The 17,698-nt window shown below is 46.4% G+C and overlaps 1 protein-coding gene across 1 annotated transcript in view; it reads left to right on the top strand.

The window, feature by feature from the left end:
- dock3 (dedicator of cytokinesis 3) overlaps nucleotides 1-17,698 on the top strand; it is a 1,472,428-nt gene that overhangs the window by 1,201,044 nt on the left and 253,686 nt on the right. Inside the window, exons 28-29 of the mRNA XM_078543841.1 lie at nucleotides 1,003-1,097; nucleotides 12,440-12,515. Coding sequence (XP_078399967.1) covers nucleotides 1,003-1,097; nucleotides 12,440-12,515 — 171 coding nt within the window. The remainder of the gene's footprint in view (nucleotides 1-1,002; nucleotides 1,098-12,439; nucleotides 12,516-17,698) is intronic.

The raw sequence follows: 17,698 nt of genomic DNA, 5'->3' as shown, positions 1-17,698 counted from the left end.
ATACAATACCACTGATTTCATGGTTGGTGATGCCCCCTATATGTCTGATGCCTTGCCTATTTGCCCAGCTGTAGTGCTGTTCAAAATAACAAAAGCCTACTACCAGGGTAGTAGTATCCCTCCGCATTTTTATAATGCCTGTACTGTCCAGATGCTATTGAATAGTTTACAATACAATAGATTACGACTGTACCAATCACCAAATGTAACAATTAGTCACTCATAACAGACAAGCTCTACAACACAGGAATATTAACAACTTGCCAGGATCAGTATGGATCATTAATGGTGACCATTTTCCCAGTGTTAAAGGTGAAATTCTCAGTTGTAACTGCAAACAGTTTATGGTTAATGCTGATCTTGATGGATCTTGAGAATGACTTGATGACTGTAGTGTTGAACAGTCAAACCATAATTATCTGATTTATTTGCTGTCAGATTCTCCTCCTGAAGCACTGCTCAAATTTTCCTCCCTGATGGCCTGTTAAACCTGGTGCTTTTAATGGTGGTGATTTTATTTTTTCTGTTGATTTAAAACTTAGTGGAGCATTGCTTTCATGTCAAACAGCTCACCAGAAAAGTAAATATAGAAAATCATCTAATTGGGTCAGTCGATTATACTGATCAGTTGGCCTCCCTACAAAATGAGAGTGCTGCCTTGTGTGCAACTCTGTGTCCTGTCATGCACATTGCTGTATTATTAGCTTATTGCATGGTTGGGTGTACCCCTATGTGTCTCACTCTGCCTGTGTAATCCCAATGCTGTAACAGTATCATTGATCTCCCAAGAGGCTAAACAAGCCCCTATTTAATGATTTGCAGGCAGTTAACTTAACTTAAAGTTAACTTAAGGCTATCTGGTTTGCTGTCCACTGAATTCTTATCGCACTGACCATACCAAAACTCCTACAAAATAAAACTAACTGCTTAGCAAAGGGGTAAGCAAACTGATACTTTAGCGTTAACTCATCAAGTTACTTTTTGTCTTCCCTTCTTTCTTAGGATTTCTTGTTAAAAATATTCTGCGTGTTCCGTAATTTAATGAAGCTGAGTGTCTACCCACGCGACTGGATGGTGATGAGACTTCTAACCAGCAAGTAAGTTGCCCTTACCAATTCAGGAACACTCATATTGTAGAGTGACCCAAATGTATCTGGGCACAAATCTATCCCACTGTACCTCATTAGTACTAAAGTAAAATATTGAAATTGAGATTGTCTTCTTCTAACCACCTCTCCCCCACCTAGCCACCCACTCCTTTCCAGTAGATGTTAACCCTTGCTGAACTCCATGGGCAGCTCACCCTCAAGTACTTTATCGACATGGCCATTCTTCACATGCAAGTCTAGGCACTGAATGTTGGCAGGCTATGAGGTCCTCAGAATCCAACCCTGTCTGGATCCCATGTAGATACGTGTGTACATACACATGGCGAAGGAGTTTTACATTCAGAAATCAGGACTGCTGCCGTCCCATGCAAGCATAAAATCCAGTAAAAGATGTTGGGTCGCTAACTTGACATCAACATGACAGTCTCCAATAACACAAAAGTCGGGTAGGTGCGGAAATCGCCATTTTTTAAAAACCAGTTAAGAAGTTATTAAGCTTGTTAACAAGCCAATACATCCGAATAATAACTTGCCCACGCCATAATGCAATGGGTGCATCAGAAACATGCTTTAAGGGAGTCACATTTTTTTATCAAGTGTTGCAAAGGCAGATATAAAGACTGCAAGTGGGACTATTGTTGACTTTAGTAGAAGACTCTGCTGCTGAAGCTGGGAGAATTTGCTAGTGTTGTTAGTTCTGTTTTTCATTAATTTCAACCTTCATTTGGGCATTTCTGCAGGGTAGGGGCGACAAGGAGTGCTCCAATCGGCATTATGCACGACAGCATTTGTACATCACTGCCCCCTATGGGGATTGTCCATTCTGTTGAAGGCTCCTCCTGCAGTGAGGAGGAACGGAGAAGAAGGAGGAGGGCAGCTGGTGAGGGGCAGGTGCACCATGAGGTCCAGCAAAGTGGGAAACCTGCTGCTGAGCAAGGGACTGCGGAGGGGAACAACAATATCAGGGAAGCAGGGGTAAGAGAAGGCACTACCCTACCAACTGTGTCTACAGAGTCTGGATGTCTTACCTGCAGATGCTGGAACGACAGTGCCTCCAAAGACTGTAGGTGGAATCGTCCCAGATTTGCACAAAGTGCGGTAGCGGGCGGGAAAAAGGGTGTTTTACCCGCCAGCTGCAGTGGCGGCTTTTTGCTCCACATCGTCCCATTCCTGGCGCATCTCGCCTCATTGATAATGCATTCCGAGGAAACACCCTGGGTCGCAGGTGGGGCGGCCTCTGATTCACCTTCCCACTGTCACCTCAGGCCTTCAGTAATCCGGATGCCATATTTAAAGGGTGCCTCTGCACAGAGCTAGCCATCTCTAAGGCATCAGAAGCTGCTGCAAAGTCATGGCTGCCAAAGGGAGGGAACATGCTGCCTCCAAATTTAGTGACGCCTCCCTCGGGCACCGACTGGATGCTGTGGAAGCCTGCTGTGAAGTCCTCTACCCCCGCTCTAGGTGAAGACCAGCAAGTAAGGTCACAAATCTAGCATGGGAGTCGGTGGCATCGGTGGTCAGGGTCAACGCCCTGCAAAAGAGGACAACCACCCAGTGCTGAAAGAGGATGAATGACGTCTTCCGTTCCGCCAAGATAAGTCACTCTTCTCATCACTCTCAACTCACACTCATAAACCCATTGCACATCCACAAGGATCTCACTCACTGCCAGTTCAAGGGGCAACACCACTCTCTCACACACACCTTCATCTGCCTTGCAGATCATGTCCTCATCCCATTCATGGCACCACTCACCACCTGCACATGCCAGACATCTTTCTCATCTGGCCTGGCAAGGGTCCTGCTTACACTCTATCTGTATTCATGCAGGGCAAGCTGGCACACAACAAAAGGGAGAAGTTGCAGCCTGGTGGAGGAATACCTGACATCAAGGTTCTCACAGACTTTGAAAACAGAGTCATCCAGCTGGCTGGTGATAATCTGGACCATTCCTGTGCTGATGGTGAGGTCAGTGGTTCTCAACCAAGTGAGCATCCAGCAGTGCAACATCCATCAGACAACCATGCTGTGAGTGAGTTCCACTGTTCCACAGTCTCCTGCCACACACCAATTATCTCTCCTTGCTTTCGCAGGCACATTTGGGAAGCCGAACAGGCCCATGACCAAGGTCCTCGACTCAAGCCCTGAAGGCACCTCGGAAGAAGAATCCAATGACACCCTAACTGAAGTCCCGTCACAGCACTCACCCACACCCTCCACCAGCTCAGAGAGACACACTTTGGTGGGACCTAGTTCGAGAGTAGCCTTGGGGTCACAATCTCTTGAGCACATCGCACTGTTTGATCCACAGCAGGCGAAGGCAGGGACTTCCCAGGTTTCCAGCACTCGGAATATGGCTGGAGGCCAGAAATTGCTGAGTCCAAGTCAGATAACGAGCCTCTGGACTCAGTCATGTCACAGTTGCTGGAGCTGCAAAGGCAAGCTCGGGAACATCAGGAAGGGATGTCTGCTGCACTCCTCAGATTACAGGGCACAATGGAGGAGCCCATCCACCTTCAGTCTGAGGTAATAGCGCCGATATGCCATCACTCCAAGGTCAACACTGGTAGGATGGCAGCCGCCAAGAAGACCTTGCTCCAGGATATCTGTCCTGCACTGCTGTGAACGACATCGCTGATGCTATAGTTGGCCTCCTTCGTTGTCAATGTGAGAGGGGTGCGGGGCAGCTCAACCTCACTCCAGCTTCCCCTGGAAGGAGTCAAGGAGTCAGCTTGGGCACCCAAAGGGAGGAGGATCAGCAACTGCATACCCCGGGGCCATCCACCCAGGTGACTCAGAGAGCATCTGGCCCATCCGAATCTCCTCTTCCTGTGACCCCAGCAGCTCTAGCTCCACAGGCCGAGGTGGGTGCCACTGCCACACTGCAGGACCCCAAAAGCAGGCTGGGGCCCTCTAGGTATCAAGGTCATCACAGGCAGGGCGTCGCAGTCAGCAAGCTGCCCCCACCTCCACTGTAGATGTCAGGGGAGCACCAAGATATAGCAGCAGGGTTCGGAAAGTTAAGAAGATGTAGCTACACAACCTGGTCATGGGTGTTAATCACTTGTACATAATGTTCACTATTGTAAATAAACTCCCAAGAATGTCTCCTTGCCTATGGCTCCTTGTTATGATGATCAGTGTTCATGTTACTGAGATGCAAAACCTTCATTCATGCACAAGATAAAGGCAGGTGTCTCAATCCAGGACCTCTTCCCTGTGCAGTGTGTAACATTCAGACCAAAGTGATGGTCCGGCTTCACACTCACTGGACACATTAGTGATACCTGCACCTTAATGGCACTTGTCATTGTTGCCGGAATGTCATGGGCAGGCATCACAGAGTACCATCATTCTCTCTGGGCTGGACCCCCATCTCTTCTGCACCTGTGACCAGTGACTCTGTGCTGAAGGGGTCAGGTGCTGAAGGCGGACAAAGGATCAGGTGCATTTAAAGTTTCATGGCTGCATCTCTATGATGTGACTCTGATCACAGAGCTCAAGTGAGCTGCCCTCAGCCAGACAGGAGTCAGACATTCACAGAGGCAATGTGAAGACCTGTGGCATGCCCTCACTGCATATTGTCATCATCCTCCTGTAATCTGGTGACTATTAGGGCCTCCGCTGCATCTCAGTGACATGAGCCTGAGCACTCAGGGTATGTGAGCTGCCATCAGCCATACAGCAGTCAAACGTTCACAGATGAAAGGTGAGGATGTCAGGACTGACCTTACTGCATCTCGTCATCATCCTCCATGAATTTTGCAGCTAGGAGGGCCTCCTGAACGTGCCGCCTCGCCTGGTCAGTGCGTTGGCCTCATCGGCAGCGTCCTTGCCTTTGAGGACCTCATTATCATCATCCCCTTCGACATCCCCCTCATCGGAGGAGACGTGCAGCTCCTCCATCTCTTCCTCAGCCAGGTCCTCCCCACTTTGCAGCTCCAGGTTGTGAAGCATGCAGCAAGTGATGATGTGCAACACCCTCTGGGTGTATTGCAGTGCTCCACCAGACCTGTGAAGGCATTGGAGCCTCCTTTTCAAAATACATACAGTTTGCTCCACCAAAGTTCGGCTTGCAGCATGATCCTCATTGTACCATGGCACTGCTGCAGTCTAAGGCTGCCGCATGGACGTCATCAGTTGCATCCTCTGTAGGTAGCTCTTGTCCCCGAGGAGTCAACCCTGCAGCGTCTCTAGACCCTGGAAGATGTAAGGGATCTGAGACCTGCTAAGGATGTAGGAGTCATGGACACTCCCTGTGAATTGTGCGCAGACCTGCAGAATGTGTTTACGGTGGTTGCACATCAGCTGAAACTTCAGTGAGTGGAAACTCTTGTTACCACGAAGATCTAAGTGCCACGTGAGTGCAGTCGATGGCACTCTGCACCTGTGGAAAACCTGAGATCTGCACAAATCCCAGCGCTCTTGCTTCCTGGCTTTCCTGGTCGCGAGTGAAATGCACAAAGTTCTGTGCCTTCATGAAGATGGCGTCCGTGACCTCTTGGATACACCTATGCGTGGATGCTTGCGAGATCCCACATAGGTCACCTATGGAGCCCTGGAAGGAGCCACTGGTGTTAAAATTGAGTGCCACGGTCACTTTCATGGCCACTGGATGCCCTCCATTTCCCATGTAGCACCAAATCCTGCAGCAGGTGGCATATGTGACCGACCAGTTAGCTAGACATGCGTAGTCTTTGACAACACTGGTTCTCAGTCATCTGCAGGAATGACAGGCACCGTCTAAAGACCCTGGGTCTAGCAAGGCACCTACGAGCAACGGCTTGCTGTGGATCTTCAGCTGCGTGCACAGCAGGCCCTGCTGCCCCTTCATCTTGAGGGAGGTGCTCTTCCCTTTGCCAAGCCAGGCACCTCCATCACGCTCTTCTTCTTCTCTAGTCTCTGTAAGCCATGAGGCATACTGCCAAATCACAAGGCTCCATAATCCTGATGTTCTTCTCCTGCAGGGCCAAAGAGGGAAATGCATGGGTTAGCATGGGTGTACAAAGAACCTTTCTTGGTTAAGTCTAAAGGCCTCTTCATGCATGCAGGAGAGTGCTGGTCACCACTTGGACAGCTACTGCATAGTGTGCTCATTGGCTGTCTGAAACCTCACCCAGCTCTGCCCTACTCCACTTGACCGGTTAGCGACAGCTTCGGTCATTGGACTGCATGCTGTGCTCTCAGCTCAGGCAAAGGCATTCTCCTAACCCACGCTGCAATGCTGTGCTGTTAGCTTGATCCATAATGGATACTGGCCCAAACCTTAATAAAGACATTGCAAGGGGCTGTGGGTGCATCCACCAGTGACTGTGCCATGGCCACCATTTGCAAAGGATTGTACAACTTGTCCAGTTGACCAATTGCTCTGCTGCCCCCTAAAACGTGGGAAATGTGGACCGCCATTGACAGGTGGAGCGTCAATTGTAAATTGATGCAAATTGGTTTCACAACGGCATAAGACTGATTTTTGGCCTCCTCGCCATATTTTTCTGCCCCTGGCCTGCCATGACTCCCGATGCCAACAGGGCAGAAAAATTATGACCTGCATCTCTCAAGGGAGACAGTCACATCCCTTTTTTATATGTTTTCCCAGTAGACAGTCTCCAATTATGTGGGTGGCCACTTGATGCCTGTGGCATTAAAAGTCACTGTGACATTGAACTTCTTCACCTCTGGGCTATTCCAGGCAGCATGTGGAAACCTTAGTGGAATTTCCCAGTCTGCAGCCCATCACTGCAATAAGGTTTTCACAGATGCTATGTTTTGGTGTGCCCATCATTATATCTCCTTTACCAGTGACAATGCCAATCAAGCAGAAAGAGCCAGAGGCTTTGCAGCCATTGCTGGATTTCCAAGGGTTCAAGGGGTAATTCATTGCAGCTATGTTGCAATAGAAGCTCCATCTGGATAGCCAGGGGCATTTATAAACAGAAAAGGACATCACTCCATCAATGCCCAGATTGTGTACAATCATAATCAAAGAATAATGCAGGTGTGTTATCCGAGTAGTAGTCACTACACATACATCCTTAGACACTCCCAGATGTCAGTGATGTTCACTGGCCCAGAACGTTTGGATGACTGGCTTTTCAGAAATAAAGGATACCCTCTCAGAAGGTGGCTGATGACACCAGTAAGGAATCCATTCACGGAGCCTGAGAAGAGGTATAATGATAGCCACATATCCACCAGGGCCATCATTGAGCAGATAAATGGTGTGCTCAAAGTACTCTTTAGATGTTTGGACAAATGAGGTGGTGCTCTGCAATATGCATCTTCTATTGTCTCATTTATGGTCACTGCCTACTGTGCCTTGCACAACCTGGCACTCCAGAGAGGGGAAGTACTGGCAGAGGATGATTTGATGGAGATAGCCCCGTCCTCTGATGAAAAGTCTAATGATGAGGAGGATGAGCCTTGCCAGCCAGCTGCACACGCCAGTCTGTGGGAGGCTCTGAACGCCTGGGAGACATGAGGTTCCCTAATATTACAAAGATTCCAATAGCAAATCCAGCTCAACCACACCTTCTTGGCTGTTGTCACCTTTTCCAGCTTCCTCCCTCTCATGAACACCAGGACCACATCTGCAAATGGGCAATGTAGAGTCTTCAAATAATGCCGAGGAGATGGACCCACATGAACACAAATTCCCATAACAGCATTTGGTCTATCCAATCCAAAACCATCACATCACATATAGATAATGCATAAATGCAGCTGAAGCACATCATCTGAAAAGAACAATCATTTAATTATACAATTAATCAACATTCTTCCTAATTCACAAATATCAAAATCATCCATGTGAACCCATGTATGACTAATGTGTCATTTTTAGTTCTGTTACGTGTGCTAGGATGTGGTGCCCCCCCCCCTTGCTGCCAGCTGTGCTGGAGACAGGCTGCTGACCCTATGCCCTTTTGACTGACTGGCAGGCATGCTCTGGTCACCTGAGGCCATGAGGGCTCTGCCAGGCTGGAGTCTCCTGCATAGTGGCAGGAGGCTCACCTGTCACTGCAGCACTTGGAGACATTTGTGTCAATGGCAGAAGAACGGAAGAGAGGCTGTGCCCTTCAGAAGTGCCCCGAGAGGTGCTCCCTGATTGCGCCAGCAGCTGCTCATCCACCACTGTGAGGTCCATTTGACCCTCCCTACTTTCCTTAGAGGAACCAGGACCTGGATGTGACTCCAGGCTCCTCATCCCCCTCTAAACCTGGCTCTGGGCACTGGAGCTCAGCTGCAAGGCAATGGAGTGCAGGTGAGCATGCATCCAGTATCCCATCAGTGTTTGGCCCTGCATGACAGGTCACCAGACTCTCAATGGAGGAAGCCATGTGGTCTGAAGAGTGGGTTATTGCAGCACCCATGACCTGGAAGGACTCCTCCGATGTCTGTGGCAATGCGCGCAGCCCCTCTGCAATCTCTGTCAAAGCTTTATAAACCTCACGCTGTATGTCCAGCATCTGCCACCTGATAGACAACTCAAGAGGTTCTTCATCAGACTTGGGGCTCAGCATTTATGTTGATTCCAACATTCTTCCAAGTGGCTTGCTCCATCTCAGTCTCTAACAGCTGGTGATATGCTCTCACCAGCGTGTGGACCCCTTACAGCTGACTTGCACATACCCACTGAGATGCATCTATCTGAGCTGGTGCTGTGTGAGTAGCAAGGATGTGACGATGCACCCTCTGAGGCTTCCTCTTCCCCCTTCTCAGAGGTTATCGATGCTCCCTTGGGGCAAGTGGCTGCAGCTGCCGATGTTTGTCCTGTGGGGGAGAAAGCAAGGAGAATGAGGGGTACCATCAACTTTTGAGGTGAGTTCGGAGAGACACATTTCCTAAAAACACACAAGGCCAGCGTTTGAACCTGAGGTCCTTCAACATTGAGACACACCTTTCTTGCTGAATCCTGCAAACCTCCAAAGTCAAAAGCCATCAATGCTACCTTCCTGTCAGCTTCCCCAGCAACTCTCCCATCCCACCCCCTTCAGCACTGTTTGCAGGAGAGAGAGATACGTGCCCTTGGAATATCACCACCCTGGGCCGTCCTGCAATCTTGCTTCACCCAGTGGCTCGACTCCATTCATTGGCTGCCATCTGCAGGACCACTTCCTCAACGGAGGTGAGAATGGCCAGGTATGCAGGTGCACCTCCAGTCCTGGCCCTCTCTCGAGCATGATGTGCCCTCTTTTCCTGCAAATAAAAAGGGACATTGTAATGAATATGCTGTGCTGCAATCATACCTTCAAATGTCTGACCAATGTGCCCTTTGTTGGCAGTCAACATTTCTCAATGCTCTTTGCCAACTACAGGTATTGCAGCTCAGAGACTTCCTGACAACCTCCACTGCCATGCAAAGTGGCATGTCTGTGTCATCCCACCTTCTACACTTGGGTAAGAAACGAGGCAATCCCACAATCGATCCACATAACACCCTCACACCTTTCCATATAGGTCCATCTCCGAAATGGTTACACACATACTGTGACAGATCTCCAGAGGTCATTGAGCCTTTTTTGGCACTGCCTTCTTTGGATCCCACGGCTGCTGATGTCCTCTGTGACCTCCATCAGGCTGCTTTACTTTGGCCGGAAGATCTTCTCTTCTCACCTGCTGGCATGAAGGACCTCTTGAAAGTCTAGAAAGTCAAGACTCATCAGTAAACCATGGGGCCATCATTGGCTGAGTCCCTCTGCAACTCGTGACTCTGTTCTCTCCTCCATCCATCTGTGAAGAAATAAAGAGAGTTAAAAGGTTGAGTTTGAGTCTTTTTCTAAACAATTTATATTTGTAAGGGGAATGGATCAACTGCATTCAAATGTTCTTTCCTCCCTGGCATTTGTTCTGAATGATTTGCTGCTAGCACAATTTTCAGCAACATTTAAAGCCAAGATCATACCTGCTAGTATTGCAATAGTTCAATGGATTTAACAGTGTTGTAAAAACTTCGCCTCCAAATAAATATTCTACTGCAGCTTCCACAGTCCCATGCTAAGGGTGCCTTTAAATGGCCGACTTCCGGTTCACAGCCTGCCCCCTTTCTCCCCTGACGTCCGCCTTTCCTCCCCAATTGAGCACACTGCCCACTATTCTCTTCAGCAGTTGGCCAGCATCCTGCCAGGCGGCCGTTAATTGGCCTCAAGACACTTTATTTGGCGTCTTTATAAGATGGGAGTCAGCGATCCACACACTTCCGAGTCAGACTCCCACCCGCCACCGAGCAGTGTAAAATTCAGCCCATGTATACATGAACAGACACATGTTCACATCTATGCACACAGACACATAACTGGCTAGCCATCAGGAAGGAAAACTCTAGCTGCTCCTTCCTTTCCTAGCCCAGGGACCTTAAGATCAATTGTAACACATCTACTCCCACCATGGCTAAGACCAACTAACTTAGTGCAGACTGAGAATGGAACCTAGGACCTTCTGGTCTGCATGGCACAACTATTCACTCTATTAGCCAGCTGGTCCATTGAGGCAGCTGGGAGATGAGTCTTTAACACAATGTGAACTATGAAGAAAACTTCCATCTTCCAGGTTTCCTATAAAGTTGGAGTTCATAGTGGTTCTAAAGTATATAAAAACAGGTATAATAACTATATGGCTGAGCATCTCTCACTGACAGGAAGCAGTATTGTAGATGCTGGGAGGCACTCAGAATCATGCATCAGTGTCCAACCCCTGGGAACAACAGACTGATCAGGATGACAAGCCTCAATGAGTTAATTTACAAATCACCTTTCTAGTTCACATGCCAAACACAAAATAAATTAAATGAAATGGGAAGAAGTCTTATCACACATAAGATCTTCCAAATCACCCTGTCCCTCCCCACACCGTGGTACCTCCCCTCCTGTCTACTGCCTGGTCAAAAATTGTTACCAGCTACACACTGCTGTCAGCTTATCCAAGGGAGAGCTTCCAGAGTCAGATGGTTCACAGGCTGGGCCCTAACAATTCCAACCGGTATAAATGTTATTAAAATGAATCTCGGACATGTAAAAAAAAAAAATAAAGATTAGTAGAACTGCTCTGGGATGCGTGCATCCTCTTCCTATACCTTATAGAACTGTGTCAACAAAGAAATTTGGTTTTGCATCCATACTGAGCACACAATCCAAGCTGACACAGCAGTGCAATTCTGAGAAATTACTGCGTTATCGGAGATTATGTCCTTCAATTAAGATGGTAAACCAGGTGCCCTCTGGCTGCTGAGATGTAAAAGAAGGCCAACAAACTGACAGCTTCTCTGTTTATTATCTCTTGATCCTGGTGGCTGTGCAATTATGAATACTCTCATCCTCAAAATGGGTCTTCAGCAAATCACAGGGAGTATTTAGGTCCTAGAACAAAACTGTTCTACTTAAAAATACAACCTATTGTCATAAAGAACTTATCGACACTGCCTTGCTAATTGTTTGAAGAACTACCTTAAAAAAATCTAGACTAACACTTCAGTACGGTACTGAATGAATGCTACACTGTCAAAGGTGGCATCTGTCAGATGAGATTTTAAAATAAGACTCCGGTTGCCCTCTCAGGTGGGCAGAAAAGATCCCACAGCATTATTCAACGGATAGCAGGGCAGTTCTCCAAAAATCAATGCCACCAAAACATATGATCTGGTCATTATCACATTGCTTTTTGTGGGACCTTGGCCTTGCTATGTATAAATTTGTTGCTGATTTTCCTACATTACAACGTGACTATATTCCAAAAAAATATTTAAATTACTTTGGGACATCCTGAATTTGTGAAAGACACTCTAGAAATGCAAGACTTACTCTCTTCCTTTTTGTAGGGCTGATGCATAGTGATAAGTTGAAAATCCACGAATGCTGGAAATCTGAAGCAAAAATGAAAAGCAAAGGAAATGTAGTTCAGGTTCAACAGTATCTGAAAGAGAAAAGGCAGGTTATTATTTCAGGTGGGACCTTTTATCACAACTACCTTTCTCCATCTGATACTGATCTATCTGCCGTGCAATTCCAACATTTTGTTTTTCACAGCACGGTTATGTGACTTCAGGATTAATAACCAAGGGAGAAGAAAAAGCAATTTACTTTTACACTGAGTGTTATTAGAATAAAAATACTTTACCGATAGTGAGGATTGAGACAGAGGTTATAACATCACTAAGAAGGAATTGGAATACATATATAAAGGCAATTAGGGAAATGAAATGATATTATATGGCTCAAGTTGAGGAGTTAAAAGCAACACAGATGCAACAGGCAAATGGCCATCTCCTGTGGTCTGATTACTCAGATTCTGTGTGATCTGATTGACCTTATACTTACTTTTGGTCATTTATTTTGCAGTATTATTGTTACAACAGTCCAATACCTGTCTCCTGCACTGCACAAGAACTTCACAGAAGCAGATTTTGATTTCAAGGTGAGTTTGTTTCTTATTTTTTAAAGAAGAAAAAATGATGTCTGAAATGGCCACCATATTTCACGTGAACTTATCAGTCTGTTTTGCTGCATCCATGGGCATATTTTCTCTGGAACTTTCTTTGGACTTACACAGCAATGGTCTCTGTATCCAGTAGACTCTGTCAATACAGATCTAACTTTAATGCAATACTAGTTTGGGAGCTGGGACTGTGGATCAACTAGGACAACTTTGGGCTAAGGAAGGAAAAATTGAGCTAAGGTTCCTACTCACTATTTGGAGATATGGGGGTGGATTTTCATGGAATTGGGGAGACTCCACAGACCTTCAAAAATGGTGGACCCGATCCTGGGATTCCCACCCCCATTCCTGGCACCCCCAATTTTCACCAGCGTGAGAGAAGGGTGTGAGCAGTGAGCCTGCACTCTGCATTCTTTACCTGGCTGGCTCCATTGTGGGGGTTGGCATGTCTTAGCCTCTGCAGCTTTCATGTAACTTTTCAAGGTTCATGGTATCTCAGAGATGTCATAAACCATAGTCTGGATGAGGTAACCTTTTGAAAGATAACTTCAAAAGGCCTTACCCATGCCAAATCATGCCCCCTTGCCTCCCCCTAATGGCCCCATACCCTCCATGATAAGCCATGCCCCCACACACCCCCAATGGCCCCTTGTGCCCCCATGCCAACTCATGCTCCCTCATTCATCCCCAATGGCCCTTCATACCCTCCATGCTAAATCATAGCACTTCCAGACCTATTCAGCCAGCATTCACTTTGTAATGGCATGTGTTGTTATGACCAGTCCCTGAGCGAGGACCCCAATTTACTGTGTTTCTAGACGAGATACCCCAAATTGTTAACTTGCTGAACGGGACTCCAATTTTGGTATGCTCCCAGGTGAGAAGGAATGAGCTGGCTTTCCCCTCCTTATTCAACACCCCCTCAGTTGGTTGCAACAAGGTTCATTTAAAAAGGATCCCTTCCTTCATGGATACCTCATCCCAGCCCAAATGTATTTATGTTTTAGAAGGAGCCAATTTAACCAAGCTTTCTTGAGTCAAAGAAAGAGTGAGTTTATTCGTTATTAAACCCAAGAAAAAAATTATAAGAATGCAACATACAGATCAAAAATGAGAAGTTAAATCCAAAAATAAAAGTTTAAAAATATATACGAATCAGTCTTTGGCTTGTCTGCGAGAAGTAGATGGCGAAACGTTGTAGCCATTAAGTTGGGTGATTCGGTAGAGCTGACTTTGGCAGATGAGCAGTTGGTTTGGAGACACTTGGTTCTGCAGGTTAGCTGAAGGAGTTGTCCTGTTTCTTTTTTGTCTGTGGTTTTGCTGACTTGTTTCCAGCCACAGAGAGAGAGATAGTCTTTTACCTGAAAACTGCATGGATGTCTAGTTGCTATTCTTCTGCTGTGACCTTCACAGCACACACTAGCACACCAGGGCTCGAACACACCAATAAGGTTGGAAGCTGGTTTTTTAACCCCTTTTCTTGTGTATTCCTGGAAGGGAAAAAAACAAATATGTCTTTCACCTAGAATCTGCTTTCTCTCAACTCAGATCATGTCCACATTCTGAGACATAATAACATGAAATGGTTTCTGCTGAGATGGTAATCAGTCTCCATTGTCTCTGCAACCACAGGAGATTAAAGTTCAGTCTTTTGCATTTCACTTCATCCTTTCAAATATCTCTGTCTGAAGTGGGCCTCAACACCTTTTTTGGTGCAACATTCCAGGGTCTCTCTGGACTAGTTGGTCAAGTATAATCCATGTAGAAAATTTCCATTAAGTGGTTACTTTACAGTCGCAGTCAGCTTTTGCTTGTGTGTCCTTTTTAAAAAACATATGGCTTCCTTAAAAAGTTCAAAATGCCCATAAGTAATTCGGACTGTGACCTGCTCTCATGGCCGTGTGGAAAAGCTTAAAAAACCCAGCCATTCACAACTTTCTTTAACTACTGTTACTATAACCCTAAAAAAGTGTCAATCAACCAGATCTTTAAAGTATCAATAGCAGAAACTATAAGCACTTGACACCTTTTTATCTTGTATAAGTAATCATTGAGCTATTGACAAAATAAATCTAAGAGAGAAAGCTGTCTGTAGTGTGCATCTGTTTGAACAGAATAATAGATGTTTGGGCTCAGCCAAGAATGCATAACAAGGCTTTGTTGAGAGTCCTGACATCCATTTGTCTTTTGAAACAGGTACACACAAGAGAAAACATTGTTTGATCAACAGCTTTTTCTCTACCCACCTCTAACATGAAAATCCAGCCCACAATGCTGGAAATACACTCATTAGAACATCAAAGTTCTGCCAAGGCTATGTTGGCATGATGTCACTCCATGACACAAGAGTCTGTCAGCACCGGATTTAAACGTTTGATTTCAGAATGCAAATATAGTGTGATCTTCCAATAGAACTGTAAGTCCTGGGAAGACTTGGAGAAAAGATGGGGAGGAAAGATGGTTGGGTGAAGAGCACAGGTGTAAAGAATGCACTGGGCAAAACTTAGACTTATGTCAGTAGATCATAGTGTAGATGAGGGAGATCCATCATGACACCTATCTCTATCTTGAATGAGCCCAAAATATTTGCATTCACCACTCCCAACTGGATGAATATCCCAAGCTCCTAAGTGTTGACCTTCTCTGCATGAAGAATTTCCTCACAGCATCTGTCTTAAATTGTTCTTTCTCCTATTTGAGCCTTTGACATAACTTGAAGCAGTGCACCAGATTAATCTATGTTTAATATCTTGTATATTTCTGAAAGGTCACTTCAGTCAATGACTCATCATCACCTGGCTTACAGATTGGAGAAATATCACGTAAAATGTCTTTTGCATTGGAAAAGTCTCTCCATTTAGACTTAATGGGCAGAATTTTGCCGTCGGCGAGCAGGGGGCGGGGCCCGCTCACCGACGCGTAAAATGACGTGGGATGACGTCGGGCGGAACCCCCGATGTCACCGCGCCCCATTTAAATTTTCAGGAAGGTTGGGGCGCAGCAGAATCAGCTGCAGGCCCGCCAACCTGTCAATGGCCAATTGAGGCCATTGATAGGATTATTTAAACAATTAAAGGATATGCCTGTCCAACCTTAAGGTTGGCGGGCAGGCCAAGAGCCCTAGTAGCAAATAGAGGAAACATGAAACCTCATCCAGCGGCAGGATGAGGTTTCATGCTGGGTTTTTTAAATTTTAATAAAGTTATTGTGTAAATTATGAATATGTCCCAACTCATGTGACATTGTCACATGAGGGGGGACATATAAGATTTTTTTTTCTATTTTTAATATTTTTCAAAGTCCGTGCGACCTCCCTGAGGAGGAAAGAATGCACTCTCGCTTTTAGGGAATCCCCCCCCGCCCGCACAGGGAGCGTATAGTGTTTCCCGCCGGACATCACGCTGGGTGGGCCTTAATTGGCATGCCCACATAAAATGGCAGTGCGGCCCGCTTCGCTGGCGGGGATTGGCTCAGTGCCCATCGGAGATTGGGTCAGGCCCGCCCACCCAACAGGCAGAAAATTCTGCCCAGTGTCTCATTTTCAAAATGGCACATTTGACATGGCAGTGCTTCCTCAGTACTAAGCTAGAATATCAGTCAAGTTCATGTGCTAAATACTCAAATTAATTTTAACTTAATTTTAAGATGCTTCACATTTTTTTTATCGTGGCAAGATATTTGACTGAATTTTGAGGTTCAGAATTGCATAAATTATGGCCGAGATTTTCTAGCACTGTCGTTGCAAAACCCGCTGCAGGGGAAGCGGCAGCCCAACCAAAAGCCTATTGAATTTCGGCGGGACTGCACAATCCCAGCAGCAGGTGGAGCTGGAAAACCCTGCCCTATGTGTCAGCATTTTTTTAATCATTCATGGGATGTTGGCGTTGCTGGCTAGGCCAGCATTTATTGCCCATCCCCAATTATGCTACAGAACACCATTTGGAGGAAGCACTAAGTGTGGCAAGGGCGCCGAATGTACTCTGGGTGGGGGACTTCAATGTCCATCACGAAGAGTGGCTCAGTAGCGCCACTACAGACCTAAGCTGGCCGAGTCCAAAAGCACATAACTGCAAGACTGGGCCTGCAACATCTGGTGACGGAACCAACGAAAGGGAAAAAAACTTTGTCCTCACCACCCTGCCTTAGATGCATCTGTCCATGGCAGTACCGGTAGGAGTAACCACTGCTCAGTCCTTGTGGAAAAGAAATCCCATCTTCACTTTGAGGATACCATCCATCATGTTGTGTGGCACTACCACCATGCTAGATGGCATAGATTTCAAACACATCTAGCAACTCAAGACTGGACAACCATGAGGCGCTGTGAGCCATCAGCAGCAGCAGCAGAATTGTACTCAACCACAATCTGTAACCTTATGGCCCAGCATATTCCCCACTCTACAATTGCCACCTAGCCAGGGGATCAACCTTGATTCAATGAAGAGTTTTCTTTTTATTCGTTCATGAGATGTGGGTGTCACTGGTTAGGCCAGCATTTATTGTCCACCCCTAATGCCCTTGTTCAGAGGGCATTTTAAGAGTCAATCACATTGCTGTGGGTCTGGAGTCACATGTAGGCCAGACCAGGTAAGGACAGCAGATTTCCTTCCCTAAAGGACCTTAGTGAACCAGATGGGTTTTTACAACAATCGGCAATGGTTTCATGGTCATCATCAGACTTTTAATTCCAGATTTTTTCTTTCAATCTCAAATTCCACCATCTGCGGTGGTGGGATTCGAACCTGGGTCCCCAGAGAAGTACCCTGGGTCTCTGGGTTATCATGTTGAGTGCATGCTAGGAACAGCACTAAGCATACCTAAAAATGAGGTATCAACCTAGTGAAACTGCAACACAGGACTACTTGCGTACCAAACAGCATAAGCAGCAAGGGACAGACAGATCTAAGCGATTCCATAACTAACGGATCTGATCCAAGCTCTGTTGTCCTGTCATATCTAGTCATGAATGGTGATGGACAATTAAACAACTCACTGGAGGAGGGGGCTCCACAAATATCCCCTTCCTCAGGGAACCCAGCACATCAGTGCAAAAGATAAGGCTGAAGCATTTGCAACAATCGTCAGCCAGAAGTGCCAAGTGGGTTATCCATCTCAGCCTCCTTTGGAGGTCCCCAGCATCACAGATGCCAGCCTTCAGCCAG

The sequence above is a fragment of the Cetorhinus maximus genome, chromosome 6 (genome assembly GCF_964194155.1).
Source record: "Cetorhinus maximus chromosome 6, sCetMax3.hap1.1, whole genome shotgun sequence".
NCBI lineage: Eukaryota > Metazoa > Chordata > Chondrichthyes > Lamniformes > Cetorhinidae > Cetorhinus > Cetorhinus maximus.
The sequence above is the reverse complement of the archived record's forward strand: the minus strand, read 5'-3'. Positions and strand labels throughout refer to the sequence as shown.